This window comes from Polypterus senegalus, chromosome 3, assembly GCF_016835505.1.
Source record: "Polypterus senegalus isolate Bchr_013 chromosome 3, ASM1683550v1, whole genome shotgun sequence".
Taxonomy (NCBI): Eukaryota; Metazoa; Chordata; class Cladistia; order Polypteriformes; family Polypteridae; genus Polypterus; species Polypterus senegalus.
Window position 1 is genome coordinate 68,146,189 of NC_053156.1, and position 22,654 is coordinate 68,168,842.

At 35.9% G+C, this 22,654-nt stretch overlaps 1 protein-coding gene across 2 annotated transcripts in view; it reads left to right on the forward strand.

Annotated features, from left to right (window-relative positions):
• The window catches only part of med23 (mediator complex subunit 23), a 203,474-nt gene extending 182,507 nt beyond the window's left edge, over positions 1-20,967 (forward strand). For both annotated transcript variants that reach the window (XM_039747441.1, XM_039747442.1), the window contains 7 exons: positions 10-246; positions 3,092-3,257; positions 4,223-4,295; positions 6,103-6,317; positions 11,805-11,925; positions 14,470-14,601; positions 18,270-20,967. In XM_039747441.1, coding sequence (XP_039603375.1) covers positions 10-246; positions 3,092-3,257; positions 4,223-4,295; positions 6,103-6,317; positions 11,805-11,925; positions 14,470-14,601; positions 18,270-18,440 — 1,115 coding nt within the window. In that variant the 3' untranslated portion in view covers positions 18,441-20,967. The remainder of the gene's footprint in view (positions 1-9; positions 247-3,091; positions 3,258-4,222; positions 4,296-6,102; positions 6,318-11,804; positions 11,926-14,469; positions 14,602-18,269) is intronic.
• The last annotated feature ends 1,687 nt before the right edge of the window (positions 20,968-22,654 follow it).

A 22,654-nucleotide genomic window follows, 5' to 3' on the forward strand; every position in this document is an offset into this window, starting at 1 on the left:
TTCTTACAGATCGCCCAGTGACATATCTGTTCAACACACTTCATTACTATGAGAGACATCTCAGAGAACGAACAAATTTGAAACGAAAGCTTGTTCATGCAATTATCAGCTCCCTGAAAGATAATAGACCACAGGGATGGTGTCTCAGTGAAACTTACCTCAAGTATGCAATGAATGCAAGAGAAGATAATCCTTGGATACCAGATGATACATACTACTGCAAGCTTATAGGACGATTGGTAGAGAATATCCTTTCTCTAATAAACAAACAAAAACTAAGTTAGACCTTATGTCAAGTCCATTAGTAATGCTATTTGGTTACAGTCCTAATTAATTATAGTAACAATGCAGAATAGATTTTGCAAAAGTTTTATATTTCCTAATGTAATAACTATAAACCCAAAGTAGAAACCATAGCTATATTCTCTCCCACCCACAAATCAGCTCAGTAAATATATACTGCTCAAAAAAATTAAAGGAACACTTTTTAATCAGAATATAGCATCAAGTCAGTGAAACTTCTGGCATAGTGATCTGGTCAGTTTAGTAGAGGGGAGTTGTTAGTCAGTTTCAGCTGCTTTGATGTTAATAAAATTAACAACAGATGCACTAGAGGGACAACAATGACCCCCACACAGGAATGGTTTAACAGGTGGAGGCCACTGACATTTTTCCCTCCTCATCTTTTCTGACTGTTTTTTCACTAGTTTTGCATTTGGCTACCGTCAGTGTCACTACTGGTAGCATGAGGCGATACCTGGACCCTACAGAGGTTGTACAGATTGTCCAACCTCTCCAGGATGGCACATCAATATGTGCCATTGCCAGAAGGTTTTCTGTGTCTCCCAGCACAGTTGCAAGGACATGGAGGAGATTCCAGGAGACAGGCGGTAACTCTAGGAGAGCTGGACAGGGCTGTAGAAGGTCCTTAACCCATCAGTAGGACCAGTATCTGCTCCTTTGGGCAAGGAGGAACAGGATGAGCACTGCCAGAGCCCAACCAAATGACCTCCAGCAAGCCACTAGTGTTAATGTCTCTGACCAAACAATCAGAAACAGGATACATGAGGGTGGCCTGAGGGCCCGACGTCCTCTAGTGGGCCCTGTGTTCACTGCCCGGCACTGTGCCGCTCGATAGGTATTTGCCATAGAATACCAGAATTGGCAGGTCTACTACTAGTGCCCTGTGCTTTTTACAGATGAGAGCAGGTTCACCCTGAGCTCATGACAGATGTGAAAGGGTCTTCAGCATGACAGGTTTGGTGGTGGGTCAGTGATGGTCTGGGGAGGCATATTCATGGAGGTACGCACAGACCTCTTCAGGCTAGACAACAGCATCTTGATTGCCATTAGGTACTGGGGTGAAATCCTTGGACCCATTGTCAGACCCTATGCTGGTGCAGTGGGTCCTGGGTTCTTCCTGGTGCATGACAGTGCCCAGCCTCAAGTGGCGAGAGTATGCAGGCAGTTCCTGGAGGATAAAGGAATTAATACCATTTACTGGTTTTCTAAGTGTTACTTTAATTTTTTTGAGCAGTTTATTTTAGAATCTTAATTCTTAGAAGTTTGAGTTTACAACTTAATTTAATGTACTGTATAAAGACCCTACTATTTATTATGTTAGTGCTACAGATTGATTCATCCATCATTGCTCCCAGTGTTGAAACTGCAATCGTTACAGCAGCCCACAAATGTTAACAGTAATTAGATGTACAGAAAAACTTACTTCACCACAGAACAGTAAAATATATAAAGTCAAGTGCAGAAATTAATAAAGTGGTAGCCTTATAATATCTTGTTTTGTGTTGCTTACATTATCTGTCAAAAGTTTAAATAAAATGCTGTTGTTATCAGTAACAAAATATATTTAAAGTATTAACCAAGAATTATTGAGATGTCTTTTTATAAATAACCTTCAGTCAAGCTAGTTTCCTGCATAGTTATATTTTTCTGAATGCCAGTTGTGTATGCAAAACTCTAAATTTGTAAGTTGCTGCCAACTAGAGTATTATGATGTTACACTTTAATGTGAAAATTCATCTTTAGTCACACTCCAGTTATTTAAACTGCTAACATCAGGGAGTAAAGAAGAAGTTCATACCGGTAGCCTTTGCACAAAACTGTGTATAGAAAACACATTAGTATGTCATTTTTAGCAGTTTAGTTTTAAATACTTTTCAAATTAGTTTGGTCTGATGGATAAAAAATAAAACTAATATAAGCCCTGATTATACCTAATATTACCATGTCACAAATTTAAAGTCTGTTTTTTTTTTTTTTGTTTTTTTTTCCTAACATTAAAATTGTACCTGTTGTATTATATGTATATAATATTTGTATAATGGAAAGACAACTGAATAAGAAAAATAAGGAAATATATTAGGCAATTGTTTTTATTTTTAGTGAGGTTAATTGATCACAAGTAGAATAGTAGAATACAGGCCTGAAATTTTTTTCACTTCTTTGCTTTATATGAAATCTGATAGAGGTTATTTTAATAATGCTTCTGTAAACATCAAAGGGCAATAAATAATGGGTTACTTAAACAGGGTTTGTGCAGTTACAAACAGTTCTTTATCAAACTGTTCACATGCTTGTTAAACAGGAAATTTGGCCTGAGTCATAGTGAATGAGTACACGCTGCATGATCATGTTGTGCTTTTGATAGGCTCAATAAGGTGTAATTGCCCATGGAGCAGTGGATAAGAGAAAAAACACTGTATATGGTGAATTCTCTGTTTATAAATATTCATTTTGAGTCTGATTCAATTTTAAACGATCCTGCTTATCTTTTTAGTCGTGTTGAATGTACAGCTTTGATCATATTAATATTAAAATTCATGCTTTATCATGATCTACTGCTTATTGTTTATCATGTCCACTGGAAGTGGGTGTTTTTACTTGTTTTGCTGCTATTTTAAGTATCTTTGTTTCTTTCCTTTTAACTAAGTTCTTCACTGAGTGATAAATGTATTTAATTATATGAAGTCTCTAACATTAAAATTATACTGATTATCTTATTATATACTGTATATATAATTATTTTATATTTATATATATATAATAATTATTTCCTTAATATGTATATTACCAATGGCGGGGAAATCCCCTGGACCTTTCCCAAACTGTGACTGGAGGTTCAATGAATTTCCCAATCCAGCAGCACATGCTCTTCATGTGACATGTGTGGAACTCATGGCCTTGGCAGTGCCAGGAAAGGATGTTGGGAATGCTCTTCTTAATGTTGTTTTAAAGAGGTATGTTAAAATTTTTTGTTCAAGACTAAAAAGAACTATTTCTTACAACCGTAATGCAATTTTTACTCCTGTCTATTGTTTAGATCTAGTCAATCTGTTTACATATCAGTGTACATACTTTGTATGTGATACCTAACTTGGAATAAATCTGTTGATGTTTATTTAAATATGTTTGTAAATATATTATATGTATAAATGTGTATGTATATGTGTAAAGATATATAAATACAGTATGTAAAAACTTGTACAGTACTTTGGAGAAGTATTCATGCTTTTGTATGTTATTATATTCATCTCCCTAAAACACAAGTGCTGTAAAGTTGTAGGCTTTTTAACTGTGTCTGTTTTTATAGCACATATTTTTGAGAAGAACTACAAAGAGCTCTTTGTGTTTTTTTATTAGTGTAGGCAGTATGATTAAAATTTAATAGTGCAGGACCTCATAAAAGTATAAAAATATAACTATGGTACTGCTGTAGGGTATTCCATTAAAAAAGTACAAACAAGGTTAATAATCAAGTTACAATTATTTGTGAGTATATAAATGCATTCAGTGAATCAAAAGAGTATAATGAACAATATTTAAGAAAAATTCTAATCTTGTGCAGTGGCTGAGAAATACTGTGTCTTGAATGGGAAGGATTAGATAGAATTGGTAAGCATATTCTGCATCAGCCATCCACAGAATTTCTGACAGGCAATACCAAGAAGCACTGAAATTCACAGTAAGAAGAAAAAGTATTTGCAAAAAAAGCAAATGTCCTGTGCTTTTATATGTGGTACAGTTATATATTCTTCCTCAATGTAAACAGTACATTTAAAAAATATAAATGTGGATTAAGTTAAATCTGTTTCCAAACTCCTTGGAAACACTTTGGATATACCTATTAGCATTTTTAAGATTATGTGTATTATTAATATTTGTAGTGTACTTTTTATAAACAACTTTTGTTTTTGTTGCATAGTCAACCTTTAGTTCCAAGAGAAAGTATAACTGCCTGGATGAATGCAATTGGGCTTGTCATCACTGCTCTACCTGTAAGTAGCTCAGTTATATTTAGAATACAGTCATCTGTAAAACTCATCAGTTACTGGTGCTCTTGCCCTTTGGTTTTAAGACCTTTTTATTTTTATGTGGCTTAGACTGATTGCTTAGATCATTGATGCTGTTGGTTAGTGGGGAATAATTGCTTAGATCATTGAGGGGAATAATCTTTTTTATGTTTCTCACATACAAACCTTAATGTTTGTTGGATGTGTTGTTTGTCATTGCCACTTACTTATTAGACATAAGCAGGAGTAACTGGGTCACACGTGAAAGGTTCTAGCCCTCAGATTCCTGACAGTACACTTTGTTTGATATGTTGTTGAAGAGAGAAGAGAATGTTGTGCATGCTTGCATTAATAAGGTGTTTAAAAAATCCCTGTCATCATGTGCAGTATTTAAAGAAGCCTTTAACTGCCAGGTGAAAAAAAATACAATGGCTTTGTATTTCATATGTACAACATAAAAGCTTGTACATATGTGAAACTTTCTCATATGTACAAGATATTTCCTGTATGATCAAGATAATTCCTATGTTCAAGATAAATTATATTAAAAATTAGGAAAGTGCAGTTCAGGTTTAGTTAATTATGATGTATGTGTGACTTTGCAAGGGTTAGGACACTTCGTTTCATTGTCCCTTCCATCTTAAATGACTCATTAGGAAAGTGTTTAGATCAGTACGAGTGTTTATAACTATTGTCGATCAAGGACATACTGCAATTTTCTGAACCCAGTTACAGTATATCAATTTAGTGTGTATGTTGAGGTGCGAGTCTTTTCCAGCAGCATGGAGAGAAGTACAGTTCCCAGCCCTGGCAAGAGCACAAATACACTGTCAACACACAAAGACTGAACCAATTTAGAGCCGTCAGAGCAACAGCCACGTCTTTTGGGTGTGTTTAGCTCTGCTGCCTCATTTCTCCTGTTTCCTGGATCATAATCTTAATTCACGTATGTACTCTGTGTGTACAATTTGTATATTCTGTCTGAGGGCTTTCTTCACTTTCTCCCATCTTTCACAAGAAGCCCCTAACATGATTATCAACTTTAAACTGATCCCTTTTAAGTTTGTGTCCAGGGATCAGCTTCCTTCCACAGTGACTGACACCGTGATTTTGCCTAAAGTTTGTATTAACTGACCAAGTGTGTAATAATTAAACACTCATACTGATCTGAACAGTTCTCTAATGAATTGCTTAGGACAAAGAGTGATGATGAAACAAAGAGTCCTAAGCCTTACAAAGTCATTCATATGACATAATTAACTAATCTTGATCCGCACTTTGCTCATTTTTATGTAATTTTATCTCTGACAGTAACTTGTATGTAAGGGGTAATTATGTCATTTATATGTACAGTATGTGATTAGAAGCCCCCATAATTTTAGGGCTTCTGCAAAGATTTAAAACACTTATTTATAAGCATCTTCCATAATGTTACATTTTAAATATCTGTTAAATATATATTGATCTGTAGCAAGTTGCTTTTTAGAAAATGTTACTTTTTATATATTAATCTTTATTATTATTGATTAAATAAGCAAATGATGATGCACTAGTCAGCTGTTAAGAAAATCACAGTACTGCATTTGTATTTATTCCATGTGGAAAAGACTTTCTACTTTAAGAGTTCCTTTTCTCAGAAATAACATTTAGGTTTATGTTTAATTACAGTGTTTTCTGATTTCTCCCTGAAATACAATTATTTGTTGCTTTCATGAAGATTTTCATCAATTGTTGCATTTTACAGTTAAATGTAACATGTTTAAATTTGAAAAACAACTTCTTTTTTTTTTAGGAGCCATATTGGATTGTTCTCCATGATCGCATCGTGAATGTTATCAGCAGTCCAACACTTACTTCAGAAACAGACTGGGTTAGATACCCATTTCAGCTACTTGACTTCACAGCCTGTCATCAGTCATACTCTGAGATGTACTGTACATATGTTCTTGCTCTGGCTCACGCAGTTTGGCACCATTCAAGTATTGGGCAGCTGTCTCTTATTCCAAAGTAGGTTTGAAACTTCTTTGATGTTTTCTCTGTCTTAAATAGACTATTGTTACATTATGATGTAATTTGCATTAATGCTTCAAATTCAGACTCCTTCACTTTTTTAGCGTTTTGGTATTTCAACCTTGTGATAAAGTCACTTAAATAATTTTTTCACCACACATTAAGCAACACCTTATACTCCAGAAGTGAAAACAGGATTTTAGAAATTTTTGTAGATGTATTAAATCAAAAAAAAAACAACAATATATCAGATTGACACAAGTATTCAGCTTCTTTGTTATGATACTTGAAAGTTTACACAGGTGTATCCCATTCTGTTGATCGTCATTGATCATCTGCCTGTGGTCAATTTAATTGATTGCACATGATTAGGAAAGGCACAAAGCAAATGAATTGCTTGGAATTCCTTAGAGACAGGATTTGCATTGAGGCAAAGATCTGGGGAAGGCTACAAAAAATTCCTGCAGCAGTGAAAGTTCCCAAGAGAACATTTGTCTTCATAATTCTTAATTGGAAGAAGGTGGGAACAACCCCAACTATTCCTAATTCTGGACACCCCACCAAACTGAGTAATCATGGAAAAAGGACCATGGCAAGGAGATGTGACAGAGATGTGGTCTGTCTGGCTGTGCTCTAGAGAACCTGTGTGGAGATGGGAGAACCTTCCACAAGGACAACATATCACTGCAACACACCACTGATCTGGACTTTATGACAAAGTGGACAGATAAAAGACTTTTCTCAGTAATAGAGGGAGCCTGCTTGGAGTTTGCAAAGACACTTGAAGTACTCTTTAGCAATGAGAAACAAGATTCTCTGGTTCTGATGAAACCAAGATTAGCATCATGTCTTGAGATCTTTTTTTTTTTTAAAAAAATGAAAAGCTGCCCTCTGATGACTTCCATCCAACTAACAAACCTGCTGCCTTGTGTGGGAATCTTGTCATACTCAAGAAGACTCCAGGCTGTAATCGCTGCCAAAGATGTTTCAACTAAATACTGAGTAAAGCATCCAAATATTTGTGTCAATGTCATTTTTCAGTTTTTTTTATTTTTAATAACTTTGAAAGAAAAAAAAATCTAAAATCCAGTTTTTTCTTTGTCATTATGGAGTATTCAGTCTTACTTGATATGGGTGAAGAGAAAAGCCAAGAAAAATGACACCTTGTATTGGCCAACTAAAAAGATTACAATATGCAAGCTTTCGAGGCAACTCAGGCCCCTTCTTCATACATCTTGCCTGAAGAAGGGGCCTGAGTTGCCTCGAAAGCTTGCATATTGTAATCTTTTTAGTTAGCCAATGAAGGGTGTCATTTTGCTAGGCTTTTCTCTACATTCATAATGGCTAACACGGTACAACACCCTAGTACTATTGATGTGGGTGAAAAATTTTAAATGAATTATAAAAAGTGAAGCATATATCAAAAAAGTGAAGGTCAGAATACTATTTGAATCAACTGAACAGTATACAGTGGGGTGCAAAAGTATGGGCAACCTTGTTAATAGTCATTATTTTCCTGTATAAATTGTTGGTTGTTATGATAAAGAAATGAAATCAATATTTAGTAGATCCGCCTTTTGCAGAAATTACAGCCTCTAAACGCTTCCTGTAGGTTCCAATGAGAGTCTGGATTGTGGTTGAAGGTATTTTGGACCATTCCTCTTTACAAAACATCTCTAGTTCATTCAGGTTTGATGGCTTCCGAGCATGGACAGCTCTCTTTAACTCACACCACAGATTTTCAATTACATTCAGGTCTGGGGACTGAGATGGCCATTCCAGAACGTTGTACTTGTTCCTCTGCATGAATGCTTTAGTGGATTTTGAGCAGTGTTTCGGGTCGTTGTCTTGTTGAAAGATCCATCCCCGGCGCAGCTTCAGCTTTGTCACTGATTCCTGGACATTGGTCTCCAGAATCTGCTGATACTGAGTGGAATCCATGCGTCCCTCAACTTTGACAAGATTCCCAGTCCCTGCACTGGCCACACAGCCCCACAGCATGATGGAACCACCACCATATTTTACTGTAGGTAGCAGGTGTTTTTCTTGGAATGCTGTGTTCTTTTTCCTCCATGCATAACACCCCTTGTTATGCCCAAATAACTCAATCTTAGTTTCATCAGTCCACAGCACCTTATTCCAAAATGAAGCTGGCTTGTCCAAATGTGCTTGAGCATACCTCAAGTGGCTCTGTTTGTGCTGTGGGCGGAGAAAAGGCTTCCTCTGCATCACTCTCGCATACAGCATCTCCTTGTGTAAAGTGCGCCGAATGGTTGAACGATGCACAGTGACTCCATCATTCTCATTATAGGATTCACCTGTGTATGTAGGTCAGGGGTCACTGAGCTTACCGAGCCAATTTGAGTTCCAATAATTAGTTCTAAAAGTTTTGGAATCAATAAAATGACAACGGTGCCCAAATTTATACACCTGCCTGATTTTCTTTGAACAATTATTGCAGACTTTCTGTAAATCCAATAAACTTCATTTCACTTCTCAAATATCACTGTGTGTGTCTCCTATATGATATATTTAACTGACATTTTTTATCATAACAACCAACAATTTATACAGGAAAATAATGACTATTAACAAGGTTGCCCAAACTTTTCCATCCCACTGTATGTAAAACTTCTCATAAAGCAGAATTTCACATTTATATGTACAATTTCCTTATCTATAACTGTGTGTGAGTGATAAATACAGAAAAATAAAACAACTCAAACACCAGCAAAAATATGGCTAAGCTATTGTTTTGCTGTTTTTAGGTTCAAAAGAATACTCATTTTAGTGATACAACACCGTTTGATGCACCTTATTTTTTCCTGGTCCCATTACTTGGAATCAATATTATAAGACATGTAATGATTCAGCATCTGTATTTAGCTCCCTATTGGCCTTCAAAGTGTAAGACAGACATCTTATGCATTAACGAACTTGGCAAACTCTAAATGTCTATTTAATATCCAAAAAAAATAAAAAAAACTCAGTCAGGCATGCAGAAATTCATTGCAACTTTGACTCTCCCATCCTCAATGCAAACAAGTCTTAGTGTTGTAACGGATTATTATAAATTAGTAGAGGAGAAAATAGGGTTATAAAAAAATTCATCTTTTAGTGAATACCTTAATTTCTCTGTGAAACAATGAGAGAAACCCAACATTAAACTGATGTAAATTTATTTATGAGAAAAAATAATTCCTAATCAAGAAGAAATTATTTTTAACAAAAGCACACATGCCACAATTTTTGGCACTCCTGCATTTAATAAATTGTATTGTCTTCCTTTTCCAAAAAACAGCACTGAGTCTTTTCCTATAACACCTTGTAAGGATGGAGAATATCAAACAGGGAATCTGAGGCCATTCCTCTTTACAGAATCTTTCCAGATCATCCAGTGTCCTAAGTCATGTCTTGTGAACTCACCACTTCAGCTTACCTCACAGGTTTTCAATGGGGTTTACATTCAGGGACTGAGACAGGCATGGCAGAAGCTTGATTTTGTGTTCCTTTCATCATTTTTCTGTTGTTTTGGACATGTTCTTTGTATAATTGTCCTACTGGAAGATCCAACAACAAATCAGTTTTAGTTGATTGATAGAGGCAGCCAGATTTAAATTTAAAATCTCCTGGTATTTCATGGCATCCATTATGCCATGTACCCTACCAACGTTTCCAGGACCTTGGGAGGAAAAACAGCCCCATATCATCACAGAGCTTCCAGCATACTTGACAGTGGGGTTCAGGTTGTTTTCAGTACAGCCATCTTTCTTTTTGTGCCAAACCTACCTTGAGTGTTTATTACAAAAAGGCTTGATTTTCACTTTGTCTGATCATAGAACATAGTACATAGTTCCAATCAAAGTTTCATCAGTATTTAGCAAACTCTATGCATGGATGTGGCATATGATTGTAGTTTTGGAGACTTGGTTACCCCAGGATGCTGTTTTTTTTTTTCTCTGTAATTCTTCAACAGGGTGATCGTTTGGGATTTTTTTTTTTTTAACATTTCTTACCATTCTGTTCATTGTGTGGGGGCAAAATAATCAGGCCCTTTACCAGGTAAGTTGGTAACAGTTCCAATTGATTTCCAGTATTTAATTATTGCCCTGACTGTAGATTTGGGCATTTTCATGCTAATAACTTTTTTTATAGCTATTCCATGACTTATGAAGGTCAACACACTTTTCCCTCATTTGAATTTTGCGTTTTCTTATCTGTCCCATGTTGATGAATGTGAAGTGCAAAGTCATGAATTACTGCTTGAAAGGTCCAACACACTTTGATCTACTTTTTTAAGATATAGAAGGAAAGAATGCTTCAGTTTCATTGTATTCATATTAATTTCTATGGTTGCCTTTAACCGTGGCATATGTTTTTCTTAAAAATATTTCTTGATGAGTAATTTTTTTTCTCATAAATAAATTTACTTCAATTAAAGGTTGGATTTCTGTAAATTTTTTCTGTGTGTGATTAAGGTAATTCATCAAAAGGTGAATTTTTTTTTTTTAATAACTCTTTTTGGTAATTTTTTTACCCCACATATATCACCATATAAGACTTATTTGTATGAAATACTGCCTCTTTTTTGTATGTAGTGTTACATGCCTTCTTTCTGAATGTGAGATGTTCCGTTTAATAGCCAAACCACCAGCATCCTATTTCTTATATTGATCATAATTTTGCCTGTGCTAGTTATACTCATCCTGATACATTATTATGTTTTACATTTCATCTCCATGAAAAACTAAACGGGATTTGGTATATAATATTCTGATTATGAACAACTGTCCAGATACAGCAACAAATAGTATTATAAAGGATCAAGTTCATTTATATCATTTCAATTTAATGGTTTAATATAAGTCTACTTTAAAAATAAATCAATCTATCAGCAGTATGTAATGCAAAGTGGTTTTGATGAGTGAAAGTTGGCCTAGTTGCTTGCATGGATTTCTGGTATTTGGCAACATCAAGTTAGCATTTATCTGTTCCATAAATAAAATGGGTGAATCTAATTTCCAGAATTAAATATCACATTATCCAAATAGCTGACTGCTCAGTGCTTCAGAAAAGTACAGATAAGGTTATCAGAATTAACTTTTTAAAGTTTTGTGCCTTTATAGTTTTCGAAAATCATAATTAGTTTTTGCGAACTATCACAACTTACTTGCGAGTATTTCTGTCGCCACACTCTTTTATAAATTTAAGTGGAATTATTAGGATTGCAAAATTTTACTGATGCAATCCAAGGCATAGTTTATAGGTTTTATTGCTCAGCATGTAAATGTTTTTTCCAACAGGCATTCCATGCCAAAGCTTTTGTTGAAATCCTGCTTCACTATTTCTGCATTTATTGCATGTATGATATTCTTCTAAGTGCTTAAGCAGAGTATTTTTGTCATTTTTAGCTATTTTTTTTTATCAGTTACAAATTTAACCTTATGAGTAAATTAATGCTTTAACTTGCTTTCCCTGTTTCAGGTTCTTGTCTGAGCTTCTGAAACCAGTCGTGAAGACAGAGTTTCAGCTCCTATATGTGTATCACCTTGTTGGCCCATTTTTACAGCGCTTTCAGCAAGAGAGGACAAGATGCATGCTGGAGGTAAGGCCAGTGATGCTTGTTTTCTGTTGCTAAAGTTATTGTTTAGGAGAATGTGTCATTTTTTTGTATTGGTTTAAGGAATACCTAGCATCTTTCAAAAATCTAATTTTTCAATACAAATTTGTCACTCATCAACAAAAATTCCATTTTCTGTTTATTTAAAAACCTGAAATTTGGCAGGATGGAACCACTAGAGCAGTAGGCATCCACTGGAAAGGTCATTTCAATATATCAATATTTATGAGTAACCCCCCCGCCCCCAGAAAAACGAAATATGCCAAAATCTCAGAAATGACTTGACAGATTTGATTGAAATGTATTGACGATGTAGAAAAAAGATATTTTTATCTTTATTTCTTTATTCTTTATTTGTTGATATTTGTTGTTAATAATTGTACAGTGCAGTTCTAATTCTAATGCAGCATGTCCCATTTTCGACAGCACTCACACAGAGAAATGAAGTGTGCTGGTGTACACAAATGAAGGCTGTCTGCAAAAGTGAAGTGAATGGTGCAAAGTTCAGTGAAGCTCAAACAAGACGTGTCTAGCAAGCACTACAAACTTTAAGTGCTTACCAGGTGCTGTGGCCGTGTGCAACTGATTCACTAAGAACAGTATTTAATATATTACCACATTACTCCAGCCAACCATGTCATCTGCAGCCTTGCAGAACTTGCTGATTTGGAGGCTGTAGTTTCTATCAGCCAGTACTCTGCCCCAAATGATTTCAGTCATCAGTTTTCACAAAGTTTAAAAAAGAGCATTGACAAGTGTGGAGTGTCACCTATTTTTTTTCTCAGCCACCTCATTGTTTTGTTGGATTGCGACATCTTTCCTATAGTACATGTTTTGTCTCTCCTTAGATGTGTAGCTTAAAAAAGATGCCCCCACCACCCATTTATTTTAATCTGGACTGTTTTCTGAGAATTGAGTGGCCAAAACAAGTGCTTTTTGCAAACCTGCACACAAATGTAACATACTCAAAAGGAAACTTGACTGTTTTATCATTATCTTTGTTATATTTGACATAATCAATGAATTGGGTATTCAGGCAGCTGGACAGTGGCAGTGTGATGCATTTAGCCAAGCATGCACTTCATTTTACTGCATCCTCCATATGTGATGATATATCTGAAATGAACTGATTGTGCTACTTTTTTTTCCAAGCCGTGGATTTTTGAAAAAGCCAACATTGTTATCCATGTGCATATCATCATTAAATTTGCAATAAAAATAAATTATCAGTACCTTTTTTTGAGTTTTAAAAAAGAGATAAAAAAAAAAAAAAACTGGCAATTAACTGATGGAGAAAAACCGTAACTAAAACGAATGAAGCACAATTTTTTGTATAGCTGATGGAGATGCCGCCTTTCAGAATGTGATAAGTATTGAACAGGATGTTGCTTTTCAGTGAGTGAAAGTAATTAGTACATTTTTGTGTGTTTTTTTTTTTTTTGATAGACATTTACTCAAACACACTCTTCACCGAGGCAGTGCTAAATTTAGTATTTGATGCTAATGGAGATTCTAGATTTTTAGCAGGTTTTACCTTTGAATTAATCAACTTTAAATTACCTTTATAACATTACCAAATGCTGCTTTAACACAAAAGTTCTGTTGCAATCTCTTTCACACCAGCACCACCACCAAGGACTGTGTGTGGCATGTTCAACAGTAAGCAGCTCAAGTAAAATAATATTAGCCTCAATAAAAAAACAACTAAAACATATTGTATACAGAAACATACTTAGTACTTCACTATAGCTGATGCCCATTACAGGTAACACAGCTAGTGCACAAGTAAATGCCAGAAATTGTTGCAGTATAGAGCAGTATGTGTAGTTTGCTTCAGATCAGTCAAGCTGGTTCTTATATCACAGTTCTCTCCCAGAATGTTTCATACTCTCACAATGAAAAAAGAAAGCTTTGTAATGTTATCGAATCAGCAGATGACTGCAGTGAACAAAGGAAAAACAACTTCAGTAAGAAATGCAAATAGCTGAACATACCCTGTAGTTGTTAAAACCATTTAAATGTTTTCCTTCCTGTGGCTTGAAAATTAATTCAGACAGTCTTTTCTTATATTGGGACAAAGGCTTGCGAGCAACTAGACAAGGCAATTTATGAGTAAGAAAGACACCACTTCTGATCAAGAAGTCTAGGCAAAGGGCCAATACTGTATACAGACATGTGTCTGACTCTAGCCATCCAGTAATTTTCAAGTTTCTGCACAAGCCCTGGCTGCTTGCCTTCATGACCACCTTTAACATTTTGGGGTTTAAATCAGTTTCCAGTAACATCTGTTGCTAATAATTTTGTGTATAGAAAGATTTTTATATTTCATTACAAAAAGTTTTAGTTTTGTTTTGCTTTTTTAAATCTGTGTTACATTACTTCAGATACAACCTGTTTGAAAATTGTCTTGTTAGGGATGTATGAAAGGTGATAAGTTCATAATATTTCTCCTGAAATAAAACATCCATTTTTTCTCTAAGAAGCAGAGTTATTATACGATCTCTTTAATATGGCTGTTATTATTTGCAGATTGGGGTTGCTTTCTATGAAATGCTCCAGAGTGTTGACCAGTACAGTAAACACCTGAACCACATGGACCCAATTTGTGATTTTCTTTATCATGTCAAGTACATGTTTACTGGAGACAGCGTTAAAGAGCAAGTAAGTGAACAAGAGAATGTTACAAGAGAAAGAAACATGGCAATAATTTGACATTTGGTTGTAAATAAAATTACAACAGTACTGTACAAATATTAATGCATGCATGTAAGTTAATACTTTAGTAGGGTATGGTATTTCTGTTTCTTCTTAAACATACTGAAAATATCCATCTATCCATTTTCCAACCCGCTGAATCCGAACACAGGTTCACGGGGGGTCTGCTGGAGCCAATCCCAGCCAACAAAGGGCACAAGGCAGGAACCAATCCCAGACAGGGGTGCCAACCCACCGCAGGACACACACAAACAAAGCACACACTAGGGCCAATTTAGAATTGCCAATCCACCTAACTGGCATGTCTTTGGACTGTGGGAGGAAACCCACGCAGACACGGGGAGAAAATGCCAACTCCACGCAGGGAGAACCCGGGAAGCGAACCCGGGTCTCCTAACTGCGAGGCAGCAGCACTACCACTGCGCCACTGTGCCGCCCACTGAAAATATTTGTATCGTCTAAAGCATGGGACAGTTTCTTTAAATTAATAAAATGTGTAATTTCTGGGATGTGGTCAACATTTATAAAAGTGACTGTGCAGGCTTTAGATAAAAACAGGCAAGTGAGAAAATTACAGAGGTACTGAAGTAAAGTCAGTAAGAAATCACACTTACACCACTTACTCAATGGAATCTTTCTTTATTACTGTGGAAAAGTTGCCAAGCAATACTCTGCCCAGTAATATGGTAAAAATTACTTTTACATCCGCTACTATTTCTGATAACTTAATTAACTTCTACTTTAATTAAAGGGGAGACAATGAAGATGGTAGAGATATACAAATATCTCGAAACAGTCATTGATAATAAAGTAAACTTTGATCTTAACACAGGGCAAATTTATAAAAAGGGACAGTCACGACTTGTCTTTCTTAGAAAACTCAACTGTTTTAAAGTGGACAAAACCTTTATTGAATCCATTATTACATTTGTTTTTATCTGTTAGTTTGGCAACCTCCGCAATAAGAATATAAACCACCTTAACATTCTAAAAATTGGCAGTAAAGTTATTGGTTCACTACAGATCTCTTATCACTGAAACATATTACAAACTGGTTAGAAAGAAAGCCAACTAAAGTCTGTCAGACAGTAGCCATCCTCATTTCTCTAAATTCCAGCTATTGCTGTCAGGGTGGAGATTTACGCTTCCAAAGGTAAAGAGCGGCAGGTTTAAGATCTTTTATTCCTAGAGCTATAAGCATTTTAAATTCTGTTTCTAGTAGAGATGCTGTTAAATTCTGTATTATTGTTTTGTGTACTGTTAAAAAGTAATTATTCTTCTTTGTACTAATCTTAAATGTGCGTTTTTGCAGTAGCATTAGTTACCAAATATTGTCTCTTTGTTTTTCAGTTGGATCTGTGTAACAATGTCTTCTGTATTTTTGTACTTTCTTATTGCAAACAAATTTCCCTATGGGATAATAGTCTACCTAAGCTAATTTTTCATTTATATTTTTTAAATTTTGGGTTTACCATTCCATAGCAAACAATGACTTTTGTATACTTGCTTTACCCTTTTCAAATGACTTGTACTGATTTAATTAAAATTAAGATATCTTTGTTATTAATAAGATCTGGTGCATATTTAATACAATGATTCAATTAATTAATTCTGTTGTTCAGTTGAAATGGGTTGCTTATGGCAGTCCCCTATCATTTTGATAATGCTTGGCTCAACATTTTTGTCTCCAGTTTCAATTTCTAATTTTTTAACAAACCGTATCCCTTTGCCAACTTTAGGACTCATTCCATCTGGACATATTTGATAGATTTAAACTGAGTGTTTAAGTTCTGTCAAAATTATTTTGGGACTAAAATGTAGTCACATACACATAAGTTTATGTATCACATAATCCCAGATGTAAAATTAAAGATTTGCATAGTAAAGTGCATTACCAATTAATATTTGTATCTAATTTATAAAAAGGACAATGTAATTATTTAATTACAGTAGAGATCTGTTAACTTGTATGTGTTGGCACCTAAAGGTCGAAAAAAACAAATATGTATATTTAATTACTGTAACATACTGTACAGTAATACCTGCAGTGTATTATCTGGTGATAGTAGGTGTACTTAACTCTTACTAAATAATCTTTTTAATTAAAGATGAGAAATTCTTGTTAATGGCTTGGCTTACATTCACTGAAAAGATGTGTAGCCTTAGCATGCTTTAATTGCTGAACTGCCTCCACTGTTCTGACATAACAGAGATGTACTAATGTGAAAGTAACCTCCATTCATTATCATTTAACAACCCCATTTATCTTCCTTGGATCTTATTTGTAATGCTCCTTTCCCTTGTGTGGTACTTTTTTTTTTTCATTTCTTTTCTTTTCAGAGCATTGTCTCTAACCTGCCTGTTTAAACAGAGAAATATCTTGTATTAGGTTAGATAGATTGAAGAATTTCCATTGTCCATCCATCCTCTTGCGCTTATCCGAGGTCGGTTCGCAGGGGTAGCAGCTTCAGCAGAGAGGCCCAGACTTCCCTCTCCCCGGCCACTTCTTCTAGCTCTTCCGGGGGAAATCCCGAGGCGCTCCCAGGCCGGCCGGGAGACATAGCCTCTCCAGCGTGTCCTGGGTCTTCCCTAGGGCCTCCTCCCGGTTGGACGTGACCGGAACACCTCACCAGGGAGTCGTCTAGGAGGCATCCTGATCAGATGCCCGAGCCACCTCATCTGACTCCTCTCGATGCGGAGGAGCAGCGGCTCTACTCTGAGCCCCTCCCGGATGACTGAGCTTCTCACCCTATCTTTAAGGGAAAGCCCAGACACCCTGCGGAGGAAACTCATTTCAGCTGCTTGTATTCGCAATCTCATTCTTTCGCTCATTACCCATAGCTCATGACCATAGGTGAGGGTAGGAACGTAGATCGACTGGTAAATTGAGAGCTTTGCCTTACGGCTCAGCTCTTTTTTAACCACGACACACCAATGCAGAGCCCGCATCACTGTGGACGCTGCACCGATCTGCCTGTCAATGTCACGCTCCATTCTTCCTTCACTTGTGAACAAGAACCCAAGATACTTGAGCACTCTTTTCCAGCTGAGGACCATGGTCTCGGATTTGGAGGTGGTGATTCCATTATGGTTTTTAAAAATTTCTGCATTTCTTTCAGTGGTCACCACAATATTGCTAAACAATAAACACATTGTTGGTTCATAACCACTTTTTTTTAAAGCTGTTAACATTTTAATATTGTCAATGTACTTCACCCTCATTTTCATTATATGATTGAGAAAAATATCAACTAATTATCCAATTACACATTAAAAAAATGCATTTAGTGCAATGTTACTGTATTTTCGTCCTACTGACTTACAGCTCCAAAGTGCACATTTTGCCCACATTTACACTAATATCTGGTTTCTGTCCCAGATATTGGTTCCCAATTTGTGATTGAAGCTACTTGGACAGTCATCTTCCCCAGTGTGCCGGAATCAGATAAATGGATTAGAAAATCAATGGACAGGTGGATGTTTAAAAAAATAAATAAATAAAAAATTCTGATTCCTTTTGTTACTAAATTACTTGAAACATGTCTGTTGTCGTTTCCAGTGCAAATAATACTTTTTTTCTGAATTTTTAAATTCTGTTTTTTCTTTTAACCTAGGTGGAAAAAATTATTTGCAACCTGAGACCTGCATTAAAACTCCGGCTACGGTTTATAACCCACATCAGCAAAATGGACCCAACATCTGCTCCACAGTACACTAGCGTATCATCGCCGGCATCTCAGTCCAACCAGAGTACAGTCAGTGGCCCAATGACAGTATCACAGTAACATCCAATAGCAAATAGCAGAAGAGCCAAAGAAGAACATGTTAAGAGTGGCCTGTTCAGTGTCATGTGACTGAGTACTTTAAAAACAATCCTGTCATCAAAAACAAATGTGGTTGTCCTTTGAAACCAGATGGGATTCTTGAACAGTTGATTTTTTGTATTTTTATTATTATGATGTATATTGCAAAATTTTTGCTGACTAGCCTTATATCAGTACTACTTCTTAGTAGTTTTCTGTTGTCATAATTGATTATAGATATTTCTTTGTCTTTTTGTGCAATTTTAATGCACATTGTAAATAACGGTGTCCAGTGTCCTTCATTCAAATTTTTTTTCCTCAACTGTAAAGGTGGAAATAGCTATAATCAAACTGTTAATATGTGACAAATGAAAGGTTTCTAAAAATGTTTAAAACAAAATCATTTTTGTAATTATCATGTGAACAATGGGTATGTGCCTTGAAATGGTTAAGATAATATTGACAGTATTGTTTACATTGTTGGCATGTGATCCTACTACAGTAGTTCTCTGTCTCTGTTCTCACGTGGGGTGATTTTAAATGTGTTAATGGTTTTGACAAAGCCAGCATTTGGTTATCACTGACACGTCTCCTATTTGCTGTTTTTAAGGAATGCCAAAACTCATTGTTGATGGGGAAGAAAAGAGGTTTTGTACAGATGAACACAAGTTCGTGCTTATTTTCTGTTCATGTAAAGTTTCACTACTGCATGTTCTTCACTGTATTGCATTTAGTTTTTTTTTTCGCTTTATAATTTTCATTACATTAACAAAAGTTTTTTTGGTACAAGATTTACCTTTTTATAAGCAAATGAGAGCCACTGAGGTTAGAGGATGGCTGGATTACAGACACAAGTTCAGTTTGTTTCTTCATGGCTCCAATGGTTTTGAAAGCTTGTTATTATCATTTTGATGGTGTACATTTTTCATGAATATCTGATCTTGTGCACCTACCTCACTTTTAATGGTGATTCTGTGACCATATTGTTTGAGGATATTTTTTTTTTTTTTTTACAGCAAGTAGTTCTAAGAACGGGCCAAATCATCATGATTATGAGCACCTTTGTAATGGTTCCTCTCAACTGATTTGTAGAACTTGCATCTTTTTTCAGTCTAATGATAGCCAGTGGAGATCTTATTGTACTCACCTCATGGTTCAAATGGCAACTTCAAACTGGTAGTTTTGCTTTTATGTCTGTCGCTCTGTTTTGTATTTGCACATTCCCACTGTGCTTACTAGACACTACATTCATTCAAATGATGTGCCCAGTTAGCAACTGGACTAGACCTCTATGTACTTGGCTGGCCTGGTGGTAACCTGCCAACTATCTCGAACATCTCACAGTGATTACAGTAAAGGGAGAGATCTTGGCTGAGAAGTGTGTACTCTTTATACCTGATGCTATATTTACATCCTTTTTAAGGCCCTGTGACCCTGGATTGGTTTAAGTTTGTTTTAAGACTATTATTTTGTGTTCATCTCATTTTCTATCTGCTCAGAAAAGTGGAAAGATTGTTTTCTTATGCCAGTCTTTCATTCAAAGTTTATTTTGAAAGTATATGTTTATCAGTCAGTTCAGTTTCATTTAGTATAAAACCTAAAATAACGGGTAAGGCCCAGTTTATTGGTACAGATATGAAATGAATGATATCTTAAGTCACCAGAACTATTTTGCAGAAACTAAACAACTTCACTTATTGTTTAATTGTAAATGCTTGCCAGATCTCTCCAGCAAAAAGTACTAGCTCAGATGAAACGTTTACGGTAGCATACATATAAATCAGTAACTGTAATAATAATAATATCATTGTGTATAGAAATAAAGGCAAAACTCCAGTAGTGATGGATACCAGGAGGAGCTTGCCCAAATATCTCACCAACCTTATGCACAAACATTTGTCGAAAGAAAGAATACTGGATTGATTTCTTGAGGATACGGTGTAAACCCTTTCATATCCGTGTTTACTGCAAATCTGTGAGTGAGCGCTGGAGTGCCCATCTGTTGCTATGAAGAAGAATGCGAGACTTCATCCGGCAACTTCCACTGAGAATCATGTGTGTGGGTGTGCGCTTGAGTGTGCTGGCAGGCGCGGACTTTCTGTTCTGTTTCCTGTTTTGAACTTGAAACTTCAATCTGAAGCTTTCTGCATTATGTAAAACAATAATTTTAGTGAGCAATTCTTCTTTTTAATAAACAAAGTGATATTATTTTGCCAATACTCTTTAGCAGTTCACTTCTATTTAAACCCTGCACCACACAGCCACAATTTTGCCGCCTTCTTTATTAAAAAGGTTATATAGATGTGACCATTTAATATTGTCCATTACATAATCATGCATCCTTGAAGCTGTCATTGTAATCATTTCTTGCAGATCAAATATTATGTAAAATGTAAGTACAAATGTATTTAATCTTTTTTGTATATGCAGTATATAATTCATGATTGTCAAAACAAGTCTTAAAATGATCAGGCAGACTGTACTTATTAAAGATCCTTATTTTTTTATTTGCTGTGTTACTCGGCTTCACACAGGAAATTTCATAAGATACAGGGGTGTCCGAGTGTATCATAAATACATTGTAACTAAATGCTTTTCTGTATTCAATATTTGTAGTTTTGTGACCAAAGGCTAATATTATTGGCAGGCAGTGTGGTGTAGTGGTTAAGGCTTTGTGGGTTCAAACCCTGCTGCTGACACATTGTGCCCACGATCGTGCATGTCGCCTCATCTGTATGTGGAAGTGGAAAAACAAAAGGAAACGTAACTAATTGTCTCTCAAATGTTGTAATGTTTATCTCAGTTGACACCCTGAATGTAGATGTCAGTCAGATAAGTAAGAATATTAGTAGGTCACTTACTTTTGAATATGCTATACACAGTTGTCCATGGGTAGAACATTCGTTCATTAGATCACTTCTTGGCTTTTGTTGATGGTATTTGAAGAGCACAATTTGCACAAAACTGAGATGGGCAATCAGAGTATATATTATTATCATTGTTAGATATTTATGATTTTCATTTGTTTACACCATTCGCTCAAGTATTCCTTTTCATGTTTTTCATCAGTTGCTTATAGTCCCCCTTTAATGTCTGTTGATGTGATTGTGTATGCAAAGCAGTGCTTGAGTGGATATACACAAGTGCTGGTACTCCACGTGTTTCACTGATGTATTAATGTGAAGAAATGAGGAGCACTGGGGCAGAAGCTTTGAGCGTTGCAACACAATTTCTGTGGCTTCCCCATTAGAAATTAAAACACCACTATCTTAAGACTGATGCTGCAGGATTGTGTAGTTTAAGCACCGCAATTTAAAAGTGTTGTTGGGGATGGGGGAGCCCACTTTGGAGTTACCACCACTGTGGCCGGTGGCTGGAGGTAAATGGAGTAGAATGGATAACCCCGAAGAAAGGCGCTAGAAAACACTTCCGGTACACATGTAAGAAGTGCTGGCCCACTGCAAGCACCAATGCAAAGAGGGGGGGCTTCCTTGTTCAAATTAAGCAGGTTGCACATGTAAATGACTACTGAGGTCAGGGTTTGGGGGTCCTTTTCCAAGTCCGTAGATACAAATACACAAGTATAACGTTGGTCAGTCCAGAGGCATTTTGCAGATATCGGGGTGTTAGCCCTCTCTGTGATTGTCAGGTGTAATCTTATTTATATATAAAATTGAAGAGTAAAGGGGTTTTGGGGGGTCACTTTGGGCTTTGCACATGTTAATAAAATGATGTATCACTGAACAGGGGCAATACTGTACACAGGGTGATGGACAAAAGGAATAGGGGCTTACGACTATTGGTCATGTACAGGTGCCGGTCATAAAATTAGAGTATCATGACAAAGTTGATTTATTTCAGTAATTCCATTCAAAAAGTGAAACTTGTATATTTGATTCATTCATTACACACAGACTGATGTATTTCAAAGGTTTATTTCTTTTAATTTTGATGATTATAACTGACAACTAATGAAAGTCCCAAATTCAGTATCTCTGAAAATTTGAATATCAATTAAGACCAATGCAAAAAAAGGATTTTTAGAAATGTTGGCCAACTGAAAGGTATGAACATGAAAAGTATGAGCATGTACAGCACTCAATATTTAGTTGGGGCTCCTTTGGCCAGGATTACTGCAGCAATGCGGCATGGCATGGAGTTGATCAGTCTGTGGCACTGCTCAGGTGTTATGAGAG